Source organism: Bufo bufo, chromosome 5 (assembly GCF_905171765.1).
Source record: "Bufo bufo chromosome 5, aBufBuf1.1, whole genome shotgun sequence".
NCBI lineage: Eukaryota > Metazoa > Chordata > Amphibia > Anura > Bufonidae > Bufo > Bufo bufo.
Genome location: NC_053393.1, coordinates 55,686,366 through 55,699,539, shown reverse-complemented (window position 1 = coordinate 55,699,539; position 13,174 = coordinate 55,686,366). Strand labels below are relative to the sequence as shown.

At 45.7% G+C, this 13,174-nt stretch overlaps 1 protein-coding gene across 7 annotated transcripts in view; it reads left to right on the top strand.

Annotated features, from left to right (window-relative positions):
* Positions 1-13,174, top strand: part of SYBU (syntabulin) — a 37,461-nt gene that overhangs the window by 16,390 nt on the left and 7,897 nt on the right. For all 7 annotated transcript variants that reach the window (XM_040431754.1, XM_040431749.1, XM_040431755.1 and 4 more), the window contains one exon: positions 9,494-9,599. In XM_040431754.1, coding sequence (XP_040287688.1) covers positions 9,494-9,599 — 106 coding nt within the window. The remainder of the gene's footprint in view (positions 1-9,493; positions 9,600-13,174) is intronic.

Genomic DNA, 13,174 nt, shown 5'->3' with positions numbered 1-13,174 from the left:
AAACTTTTAGTTCAAAAGATTTCTTATCGTTGTCTGTATAGATCGGGGATCTGCATCCTCCGGCACTCCAGCTGTTCGAATACTACAACTCCCAGAATCCTCCTTTCATGTCTAAGGAAGTTACAAGAAGAAGCAGAGTAAGTGTGCATGCTGGGAGTTGTAGTAGCACAACAGCTGGAGTGCCGAAGGTTGTTGATCCCTGGTGTAGATGTTCCATAAGCGGCAGAAATATTGCATCATTGTGGCCAGAAAATCGCCAATACAGATCAACCCATGGAAGAAAAAAATGTAATCGACAACCTGTTCCATAAAGCTCGTTAAGCCTAACCCAAACCTGTAGGGACTTCTTGCACTTTACTTTGTATTGCCAGAAAGCTATGTTAGTCACTCGGGACTTGCATGTGCTCCGAGGTCTCAATGGCTCTAGACTATTTAGAGAGCATCATGACGTACCTCCACCAGGACCACCTGCTGAGCACAGTTTTACAGAACAAGAAGTCTGAATTGTGGAGGCTATCACTAATAATGCCCAGGTATAGATGAGCAGCTATGATCTTTTAAACCAAACAGGGCAATGAGATATACTCAGCTGATAACAATGACACGTTGCAAGATGGGTCCACACAACCCTAGTGAAGAGAACAAAAAAAAAGTCCAGCAACTAGAGATGTGCCAGCCTTGTGTAGTCACAGCTGTGTCCTCCTCCAGTGGTCACATCCGGTCTCCCCTCCCACAGTCACGGCAGGGTCTCCGATTCCTGATTGTTGTATAGCCTCCTGTATTTGTTGCTATGGTTGTCAAACTCTGAGTTCCTATGGGTCCAACAACCCCCTATCTCATCTAGGTTTTCAAGCTGTTGCCGAAAACAAATCCAGACTTGACAAGGTATCAGTGAATCTGAATGAAGGCCTCATGCACATGGCCGTTGCAATATGCGAGCACCAGCCGTGTGCTCCCCGCATCACGGATGTGGACCCATTCACTGGAATGGGTCCGCAATCCGGAGCTGCTGAACGGAGGCATGGAAGGCTTCCATGGTGGTTCTGTCTATAATTCCACACCGCAAAAAAAAAACATGTTCTATTTTTGTGCGGACTGGTCACTGACCCATTTAAAGTTGAATGGGTCTCGATCCGTCCCGACTGCCCCACAGACGTTGCCTGTGCATTGGGGACCACAAATTGCGGTCCCCAATGCACGGAACGGCCGCGTGCATGAGGCCTTATCAAGAGCGTTATTTGGTAGAGTTCAGTGTCGCTGTAGTAACTGCAGCCCTGATTTGCTTATGGAAATCGGATTTGCATGTAGAGAGATTTACATGTACCAATTATAGGCCAGATTATCGTGAACAGTCTTCTTCACTGAGCTGGCAGCTGACTGTCGAAGAAACGCTTCCTTCCTGACAATCGGCTGTTCCGTCGGCCAGTGTAAACCCGCCTTATGTCTCGCCCTTATCCCATTACTGATCAGTAATTTAGCACAGTACAAGTGTTTCTTTAGGCTCCATTCACACGTCCGCAAAATGGGTCCGCATCCGTTCCGCAATTGTGCGGAACGGGTGCGGACCCATTCCTTCTCTATGGGGACGGAATGGATGCGGACAGCACACAGTGTGCTGTCCGCATCCGCATTTGCGGAGCGCGGACCCAATCTTTGGGTCCGCAGCTCCGCAAAAAGATAGAGCATGTCCGCCGCTGCAGACAAGAATAGGCATTTCTATAGGGGTGCCGGGCGGGTGTGTTGCGGGTCCGCAACACAGCACGGACGTGTGAATGCAGCCTTAGGCCTCATGCACACGACGGTATTTTTTCACGGTCCGCAAAACGGTGTTCCGTTGTTCCGTTTCCGTGTGTCTTCCTTGATTTTTGGAGGATCACCAGACATGAAAAAGTGGAAAAGTTTGCCTTGAAAATGATAGGAAAAAAACGGACACCCATCACTGACGCGAATGACAATCTTGTGTGCCTCCGTGTTTTTTCACAGACCCATTGACTTGAATGGGACGGCGAACCGTTGTCCGTGAAAAAAATAGGACAGGTCATATTTTTTGACAGATTGGAAACACGGATGCGGATGACAAACGGTGCATTTTCCGAGTTTTCAACGGACCCATTGAAAGTCAATGGGTCCGCAGAAAATCACGGAGAACGGAACACCGGACACGGAACACAACAACTGACATTTATCATGTAGATAAAGTTAATATAAGGCACTTACTAATGTATTGTTATCCATATTGTCCCCTTTGCTGGCTGGATTCATTTTTCCATCACATTATACACTGCTCGTTTCCATAGTTACGACCACCCTGCAATCCAGCAGCAGTGGTCGTGCTTGCACAATATAGAAAAAGTCACTAGCCTAGTTGCGCACTCGCAGTCCCAGCCACCAGAGAGGCAGACGCCTTTTTCTATAGTGCGTAGGAGAGGTCATCAATATCAGATCGACTAGGGTCCGACACCCGGCACCGAACAACTGTTAGAAGATACCGTGGTGCTCCAGTGAGCACCGCAGCTTACCAAGCACAGCGCCCTCCATTCCGTAGTGGCTGTGCTTGGTATTGCAGCTCAGCCCTATGAACTTGAATAGGACTGTGCTGTGTTTGCCACAAGACCCGTCAACATGGTGTTACTGGCCTAGGAAGAGGTTCCAGCGCTCAAAGAGCTGATCGGCAGGGGTGCTGGGAGTTGGACCACTGCCAATGTGCTATAAATAGGTGGAGGGTCATCAAGATCAAAATCTGACAACCCCTTTGAAGGCACTTTTGTCGCCTCCAATGCTTCTCCTAGAATCTTGTTTACAAAGGTTTGGATTTCGTGTCTGGTGTTCTCCTGGGCTCCTTTCTTTAGAGCAATGGTCTTCAACTTGTGTGAAACTACAGCACCCAGCTGGAGACTCGCAGGGCATGCTGGGAGCTGTAGTAGGCAACAGCTGGAGACCACTACCCTAGATCAAATTGTTTTTTTTTTTTTCAAAAAACACCGCCACTTTTGTCTGTGGTTGTGTCCGGTACTGCAGCTCAGCTCTTTTCTCTCATGTAGGGCTGCAGTACCAAGTGAAACCTGTGGACAAGAGTGGTGCTGTTTCTGAAAAATGTCAGATTCTTTTTACTGATCTCAGCTGGTGTATACTTACGAGGATCTTCTAGAGCAATGTCATTTGCTAATGAAGGTGCTGGCTGTGAGCGGGGCTTAGTTTAGTTTGTCATGGCCCTGGAAATATTTTGTTTTAGAAACTGTCTCTAGTTTAAACACGTCGAAGGGAGATGGATGGTCCAGCCCTCTAACAACGTCTCCATTCACCCCCGCCACATGTCCGGTTGACATTCCCTCCGCTCTGCAAATTCCTGCTCCTCTGTGTCAGCTCTTTCATTTCTCCTATAGATGATGCCAGATTAGCACTAGTTAAATGGTCACCGCCACGCTGGTGTCTCTTGTGTCCACTTTTCGGATTGTTTATGGACTTTAAAGAGGTTGTCCAAGTTATATTTATTGATGACCTATCCTCAGGATAGGTCATAAATATCAGATCGGCCTTAAAGGGGTGTTCCATTTAGGCCTCATACACGAAAGTTTTTTGTGTCCGTTCCTTTTTTTTTTTTTTTCGGATCCGCAATTTGGACCTGTGTCCATCACGTCACAAATAACTGTAATGGAACATGCTGTACACGTGTGTCCGTCACATAACCAAGGCAGCTTGTTATCCACAAGAACTGAACAATTAGGTTCTCTATTCAATGACAGCAAGCAGTGATGTGAGGAATGCAAACAGAAAATATTGCATAACTGTAGAAATGTTATGCAAAAAAAGCATTTATTTGCAGAAAGTGGGATACCTCTTTAAAAAGTGACTGCCATATCAGACACATGAGATTTCCAGGGGACATGCTATAAGTGCCTGATAGGTAGGTGGCCCTCACTGTTCAGTAAAACGGCAGCCGCGGCCTGTATATAGAGATCTCCATTGGAGTCTGTGGCACTTGCAGAAACAACAAAGCAAGCCTACCTTGCCTGGCAGTGTTGGGATCACAGAATCTCCATTCTCCTTATATATGGGGTCCTAAATCTGTGGATGCCATAAAAACAGACTGCACATGGATGCCATCTGTGAAGGGTCTTAATGGTGTCCCTCACTGCAGTAAAGTCTGTGCAGCCTTTGGTAGCAGGTTACCTTGGGGCTCATGCACATGGCCGTTGCCTTGCCATGCCCGCATTGCGGCCCACAATATACGGGCACTGGCCGCTTGTGCACAGCATCGCACATACGGGCCCTTTCACTTGAATGGCTCCACAATTTGGAAGGTGCAATGCGGAACGGAGGCACAGAACCCCATGGAAGCTCTACGGAATGCTGCAGTGGGGTTTCTGTCTGTGCCTCTGCACTGCAAAAAAAAAGTAGTGCATGCGCTACTTTTTTTTCGGTGCGGGCCGTCTGATGTGGATCGCAGTCCCTAATCAAGTGAATGGGTCCTGCCTCCACATACGGCGGCCCTACGGTCGGTGCCCATGCATTGCAGACTGCAGTTTGCAGTCCGCAGCACATGTTCGTGTGCCTGAGCCCTAACTTCAATGCTCGGCCATGCAGACTCTAGGTTCTCCTTCTGTAGATCGTTCAGAGATCAGTGAGTCTCTGTAGCTTTCTGGGCCTAAGAGGGAGCCCAAGTCACAGCTTCCTTTCTCTGAACTCCAGTCTAGACTGATCTAAGGTTAGGGGTGGGGCCAGCCCTCTACTAACTTCCTACAAAGGCTGAGCTAGGCTTGTTAACCCTGACTGTGCCATCCATACATAGCTATTCTGGGTGCAATACATTACACAACCATACATTATAGTACTGTATATGACCTAACAAACCATTTGCCCCGCTCTGGTGTACTTCACCTGTACAATAGATGTAGTCTCAGCCGACATTTGGCAGATCAGGTCTTTGGCAGACAGAAGCTTGCTGTCAGCCATTGTTAACGAGCATCTGTGTCAAATTAGCAAATGATGGTCAACTTTTTAAGTATAACGGCAGGTTAAAGGGGTATTCTGTTTATTTCAAGTTATCTCCTATACATGGGATGGCTATAAAATTGTGAGGGTTAGTTATCCCCTATACTGTCGATACAGGATAACTTGAAATATCGGTGGAATACCCCTTTAAGTGTATGAGAATGACATGCTAAGCCAATTGCTACATCTGTATTCTGGCATGAGGACTAGGAAGCTGTGTTGACCGCCCGTGTATTAGCAGTGTTGAGGACTGTATTGGTTGCTACACAGCTTTCCCAGAAACTGATGAAATCGTATTCCGCCATGGATAAGTTATAACAGCCTGAGAAATCAATCTGGTTATTACACCTAGAAAATCTGTCCCGGTCATGTGATGGGCACACAGTGCCGTTATCAGAGCTCTGGCTTGTGACGAGCCACACACCGGTGTCCATCACATGACCAGGACGAATTTCATCAGCTGGAAGCAAGCAGAGATTTTGAAAACGGTGACTAATTGATACTAGTATATTTAAGACGATCTAACTTTTTCCTTATATTTTCTGAAACTGGAATATCCCTTTTTAAACTAGTGGTGGTTTTGTATCAAGTGTGTTTTTTGTACTAATTTATTTATTTTCCCATGTTCCGTGAGGAAAGGGCGAGGTTCACTATCCACCTCGCTGGCACTCGCATACAAGAAGGGAACAAAAGTAAAGGAAGGGTGTATTATAGCCATAAAAATAGATCTTCCTATTTTGGGAAAGAGACCTATTATATGCTGCAATAAAAATATTAGTGCCCTGACATTTTATTTTTATATATATATATATATTTTTTTGTTTTGTTTTGTACTGGACCCATTTTTTTGATAAAGGGACAACAGGATGTGCGGCCATATTGGTTGTCTTCACAACAGCTTTTCAAAAATGGCCACCACAACAACATAGAAAAATTCTAATATCTCTAAGTTAATAAAACCTAGATCCCGAACTTGGAATGATGGCCTGTCTACTATTACACAGCCAATGTAGTGTTCTGTGTGGATACACTTTTTTTTTTTTTAAATTTCATAAAAAAAAAAAAATCATCTTTAAAATGACCCCCCCCCCCCCTTCCCGAACTCCCTAACCCCTTATATAGGTTATACTTAGCCCGATCCACGCACGGCTGCCGCTGCATCTCCCTGTCGTGTGGATCAAAACATCCGGGGGGAGAGCAGGGTAGGATGTTTTGATCCGCGCAACAGGGAGATGCGGCAGCAGCCATGCTGGTATCGGGGTAAGTATAACCTATATAAGGGGTTGGGGGGGATCATTATAGGGGAGGCATAACCCCTTTTTAAGATGAATTTTTTTTAATTTTTTTTACAAAAAAAGAAGTATCCACACAGAACATTACATTGGCCGTGTAATAGTAGACCGATGACAGACCATCATTCCAAGTTTGGGATCTAGGCTTTATATGGGGCGCCCGGGCACTGGGTGGATAACTGCAGGGGTTGGACAACCCCTTTAAAGAACAAGACAATCTTACCTGCTGTGCTGTTCTCGATGGCTCTTTGTAGGCATCTCAAAAAGTTCACCACATATACAGTGGGGCTTCTTCATGGAAACTAGACTGTGAATGGGGTTGTTCACTGTTTTTTAAATACAGAAGTCCCTCCCCTGTCCCCTTCCCCTTGGAGTGGTCAAACCCACAGTGGTGATCATACTTTCCTGATCCCCCCCCCCCCCCCCCCCCGACCTGCAGAGCTGGCGAGGCAGTGGAGATCATAACCCGTAAACAACCCCTTTAATCCATCTTCATCTTCATCCAGGCTTGGGCTGCAGCTCTGCCTCTTTAGATATATGCACCCACCCACCATTGAGGTAACACTAGGGGGAAGGGACCATGGAAAGGTGATGGGAAAAGGATTATTAGTCAGCTTTTTTTTTTTGCGCACACCCCAGGAGCTTTTCCCTAAAGATGATGCACAAATGCCTAGTGATGCCATTTTGAGGTCTTTGCTGGGGAGGTTCGGGGGTGACCTCGTCCCTTTCCATTCTTCCAATTTTGCTCAACCTATCCTAACCGTACATAAGGTATCGTTAAATAAAAGAAACCGCCAAATCAGAAAAATTAACCCCTTCCAGCCTTAGCCTAGCCTTGTCTTTGTGACTTGGAAAGGTTTCCTCTCAGTCAGCGTCTCCATTATCTCGTCCCCTCTCTTCAGATGGCTGGAGGTAACCGCTCGGCTGATAGGTTGGGGTTTGTCTTTATCCTTTCTGTTGTCATGGAGCCGTCTCCATTTGCTTACTTGACCTGCAAGCACAAGGATGCATTAACGTCTGTCTCCATGACGACGCCAGCACAAAACGCGTGCTCCTCCAGGAGGAGAATGGATGTACGGTGCATCTGGTATCCAGTGCACGCCGCCCTTTGTCTTTCCAGCCTTTTAAAAAATGATTTGCACCATAAAAATGCAATTAAATCTTCAATTTCCAGGATGAATGATTACCTAAAATGCAGGTGAACATAACGCGGCCATGTTTTAGCATCCGTCTTAGTCGCAACGCTAACCTTCCGCCGTTCAGCTCTATGGTGATCTGCTGGTTTCCTGCTGGAGGCCTGGATGTGGCGGCTGTAGTGATGCCATACTTGCCGACATTGTAATGGTAACTCTTGGGCATGTAAACTGTACCCCCAAACCCACCCAGGACTGATCACTTATGGGTGGGCTTACGTAAGCCCCACCCAAAATCTGGGACAAATTCAGGACTTTTGGCAAATATGGGCATGCTAAAATGCTGCTGCCTTATGGTTGTCTGAAGGCGTTCCACCGCATATTGTGAGACTCCATTTGGGTTTCCTGTCACTTTTGATTTCACAAATAATACAACCGCAACAAGCCGGAGAGGAGGATGGGAGTGGTAGTGGCTCTGGCTGTCCTCACACCGATGCGCCCTAGGGCTGTGTAGTGAAAGGAGGGTGCACTCTTTCTAGCCCCCCCCCCCCCATCGTTCTAGGGCTCCTACCCAAAGGTGTTTGGGAGCCTGTGATAAGTGAATCTGGGTGCAAAGCAGGGTGGGTAGAATGCAATGGCCAGTGTATGGTGTAGGAGTCCTAAAACCAGGCCAGAGGTATAAATAAATGTCTCTCTTTACTCATGTGTAAAATAGGAGTTGTAGTACGTCCATTCATATCAAAACGCAGTTTCCACTGTACACGGTGCAATTCTCTCCCTATCCACTGCACTACAATGTCCAGCTGCGAGATGTAGTCCTTATAACAAATGGTCAGTGTGTCTTTGCATAAGCCGGGGAGCCTGAAGCTTCATACCCAGACAATGCAGTGAAGTCTACAGCCTAAAGTATATTACCTTCACTGGCTTCTTGTAAAGATGCAGTGGTCTCTCTCAGAGGTTGGCACTTGTCGCGGTCTATTTTGCTGGCTGTTCTAGGGGTAACCCTGGCTGCTGCTTCTCCTCAGACACCAGCTACACATTCTAGCTTCTCACTAACTACACAGCTACAGCACCTAGATAAAGGGGTGGGACCAGCCCACACCCAGCAACTGTCTCTAGGGCTGGTAAGTTAAAGGAGTTATCCTGGTAAATATAATGATTACCTTATCCTCAGGATAATTTCTTTAACCCTAAATAACTCCTTTAACCTTTACTTCCATATACAACCTTAGAAATCACAGATAGGGCTATAAAAAAAAAATTAACCCCTTTTTAGCAGTGAACCACACTACATTACTTTCTCTAACTAAAATACCCCTTTAATGTTGTCCCCTATCCCCAAGGATCACAAAAAATGGTGGCGCCATACCTCATGGAGCCCCCCTGAAATGGACTGAGCGGTTGGTTGGAAATGCGCGCTGCCGCCCATTCATTTGTATGGGAGCGCCAGAGGTCTTGCACTGTTCTCTATCTCTGGCACTCCTACAGAAATGAATGGAGCGGTGGCATGCATTTCTGACCAGCCACTCCGTCCATTTCAGGATGGATCCACAGGGTATGGGGTCCCTGTTCTTGTGATTGGTGGGGGTCCCAGTGTTAGGACCCCATTAATCTAATAGTTATCCTCTTTCCACAGGATAGGGGATAACGTTCTCTAATCAGAGTACCCTCATAGCCTTTTTAGCAGTAAACACCACATTACATAATGCCACTAACCCTTTTAGCAGTGAACCACTGGGTCACTGCACAAGGACATCAGTATCCAATGACGCATGAAGCAGATGAATCATTATCTCACAGCACCACATGATGGATAATGTCTTCCCATTCTAATAATGTATATATCTTGAGCATTTAGTAAATAATGGGTAAAGGAATATTTACCTGCTCCAAAAGGCAGCAGGTGAACACAATAGCAGAAAAATGACGCTCAAATAATGAGAATGTTCCAAATAGTGTTACTCCCGACCTCCAAAATCGTTCAGTTTGCCTATCCTATGGTAGACGTCATGCTTCCTTGCCCCTTCTGCAGGGGTTTGGCCCATTATTCAGGTTTTGTTCTGTTTTTGCTTTTAGGAAGTGAAGCAGACTTCAGTTCTTCTAGCAGTACCGGCAGCATATCTGCTCCAGAGGTTCATATAAATGCTGTGTCCGGAGGCAAGAAGACGTCGTTCTCACGCAAGTAAGAATATTCTGCTGTGCTGTAAGCCGAGTGTCTCGTCACACTGTTTGATGTCCTAGACTTGCTTAAAGAACCTGTTGCATTGAACGTGCAGTCCTATCTGCAGGCAGACTGTTAGAGAGCTGACCAGATTGATATATGGTTTTAGGGCCCCCGCTGATCACTAGAACTGGGGCTCATGGTCTCCATTTGAATGTAGAGACAACCAGGCGTGCATGTCCACCATTCCTTTTAACTCTATGGGACTTCCAGAGATAGCAGAGCGATTGTACTCTATCTCCGGCAGTCCCATGTTGCTAAATTGAGCTGAAGAGCAGTGATGAGCGGCATGGGCAATATTCGAATTCGCGATATTTCACTACTGAAGAGCACATGTGTGACGACCACTGCATTCAAACAGGGAGCGCATGCCCCTCTCCTTCTCGTGATCATGGGGGGGCCCCAGCTGTCAGACCCCCAATTTTTTTATTTTTTTTGTCACCATGGGCAGTGGTGTACATAGAGAAGCAAGGACCCCATAGCAAGGATCAAACCAGGCCCCCCACACAGGACATAAGTGCTTCTGTCTAGACCCTTTCCAATGACGCTTGGGCCATTTTTTTTCACTGCCTCATTTGCTAAAAGTTGTTCCTTTAGAGGGTAGAGTCCTGGTCAATTTTGCCCCCCCCCCCCCCTAGTAGAAGAGGGGATGATCACAACTGGGCCCCCTCTTGCCCTGGGCCCCATAGCAGTCGCATGGTCCGCCACTATGGTAGTTACGCCCCCTGACCATGGGACAACTACTTTATTTCTCTGCTTATTATGAGTTTAGGAGTCCAGTGTCCTAATCAGTGACTGACAGCTGTCTCTGTATGTACACTTACATAGGGAAGGCTGTCAATCACTTATAAGACCGCCCACTGGACTCCTATACCCACAGTGTGCAGGAATTTACGTGAATAAAATAAGTTATGCTGAATCCTTTCTTGCAATCTTTATCAATCTGCTCAGCTCCTTCTGCTCTAGAACATGCAGCCCAGAGAAAAAACAAACAGCATGTTCAGTGTGAAACGAGCCCTTTAAATTTTTGATGCCTGGGGATATACATACTCAGGGCTAATGCATATCAGGCGTGTGTGTCACATGTCCGTGCTGCATGAGCACCGTCCACGTGCATGCTTTTTGCAGATGCAGACCCATTGACTTGAATGGGTCTGTGATCCGCCCCAAAAATAGGACATGTTCCATTTTTTTTTTTTTTTTCGTGGTGCGGAACAATCGACTGAAATCCCACTGAAGCGATTCGTGGCCCTTCCGTGGGCTTCCTATGCGTGTGTCCGCTCCGCACTGCTATGTATCTTGAGGACTATAGACCCATTCAAGTCAATGGGCCCACATCCGTGATACGGCCGGTGCCTGTATAGTGTGGACTCGCTGTTTGCAGTCTGCAATATGGGCATGGGACACACACACGCTCGTGTGCATAAGACCTTTTATAAAGGAGTCCTTTTTAAACTAGAAAGTATCTAAGGTTCTCCTGGTAATTCTATTGGCCATCATAATGAAGCATTAGCTAATAATATGAAAAACTTTTAGCAAAAAAAAAATACTAAATTTTGAGTCAATTATTTCATAGAAGAATTTACATAGTTGATATGGTTGAAAAAAGACATAAGTCCGTCAAGTTCAACCAAGTTCACTAGTATAAAAAAGCCAAAATCTAATCTTAGATGGTTTCTCATGGTGGGACATATTGATGACACTCCTGCCCTGCAGCTAGAGCTTCTTATCTACCAGTCTTATCCCATGTGGTATCCAAATGACCAACATTTCCATCCATGCAGTGAAGTAAAAGCCTGTGTGATCCATTTCATGATCATGTAGTTGATCCTTCTCACATTACATGGAGAAAGATCTGGAGATCTAGAACTTTGGACCATGGTTTTTGCCAGTGCACTGTGTGCCATACGTATACTACCAGCTATAGATGCATCTCTGGCCACTAGAGGCAGTAAGGAACAATTTGCATGTATCCACCCACTATCCCAGAATGCATCATTTTGTGCCGCTTCCAATACAACTTAAAAGTGAGGAAAAAATTGGGTGTGATTTCGTTGTCCATGGATTTACCATGACTTAACATCAGAAGGCGGTGGAAATTATGGCTTGGAGCAGGTATATATTTTCTTGTCTTGAGCACATAGTCTGAAAGATAGCATTTGCTACATCTGTACATGTCCTATCAGGCCGCGCTATGGCAAGATGCATATTAACGATGTACATAATTGAGGAAAAATTAGCAGCCCCCCCCATATTAAAGGGGTTTTCCAGAATTAGAGAAGAGGGTGACACCCTGTTTTATCTGTTCCCACACACTGTGGATAAGAAGTACAGTGTTGTGATTGTATTAAAGGTAGGAACCTTGTATTTATACGTGCCATAGATTTCCACGCTTATCTTTTTGATATGTGTGTTTTTTATATCCAGGTTCATGACCGATAAACCTTCCATATTGTTTACCTTCATGAATGGGTTTATGAATGTTTACCTTCATGAGTGGCGCGGACATTATCGCAGACACAAGTAACCATAAACCAACCTGTAGTCCAAGAGACTTTAAGAAAATGCAAGACTAAATTAGTAGATCACTACCGGTAGTTCTATGAGCAGAATGTGAAATACCTGAAATTCTATGACCACCTTTGCAAGAACTTTTTTATTTTTCCGATGTGCCTAAAATGAAAGGTGAAACCACTTCACAAATATATGGCTTGGATTAATTCTTGTATCTACAGCTCTTGTGCTATCCCCACTTCTTCCTAACATACCAAATGTATGGATGGAACAGATGTTTGGAAGTATGACTGCAGGATCAGACTACACAGTTTTGTTGTCTGTTACCATGGAGATTCATGGGTCTGAATATAAGCTGTAGATAAATAAGAAAAAGGTTTAAATCAAGATCATATGAAGTTCCTTCATTCTAGATGCATTGGGCAACGAGTGAAGGTGTTTGTTTTTTTTTTTGTTTGTTTTTTTTTTTACAAATCTTAAGGGGTTGTCCAGGCTTTAGTGAAGTTACCAGCTGTGCTTGTTCTGGTCACTAGCAGGGGTGCATCTAGCCTTTCTGCTGCCAGTCGAAAACTAAAACTGCCCGCCCCCTCCAATGCCAATTTCTTAACCTAAACTCTACCCTTCTGCCCATGGCCCTTTGGCTGCCCCTCTCTTGCCCCTACCTGGTGCCTCAGCTGACCTCATTGGTGGTGCACCCCTGGTCACTAGACTGTTGAGACGTCTATTACAAGCGTTTGTACAGTGTGTAGGGGTGTGTCAGAGACTACCTGATAATACAACTGAATAGTTTGAGATTCATTGGATTTCAGGTCCGAGTCTGTCAACATCTGCATCAATGGGGTCACGTGCACCGCTGGAGACCATGACTGGCCTCAGCAGTGATGTGTCCTATAGCAGCACATGACCTCGTCTGTGTGGAAGTTGATAAACTAAAACCAAAAGTCCAGTGAAGAGAATCCTGGAGTTAGAACAGAGCGGCGGGTAGCAGGTGAGTGTGGATTTCTCCACAGGTCCTGTTGGCT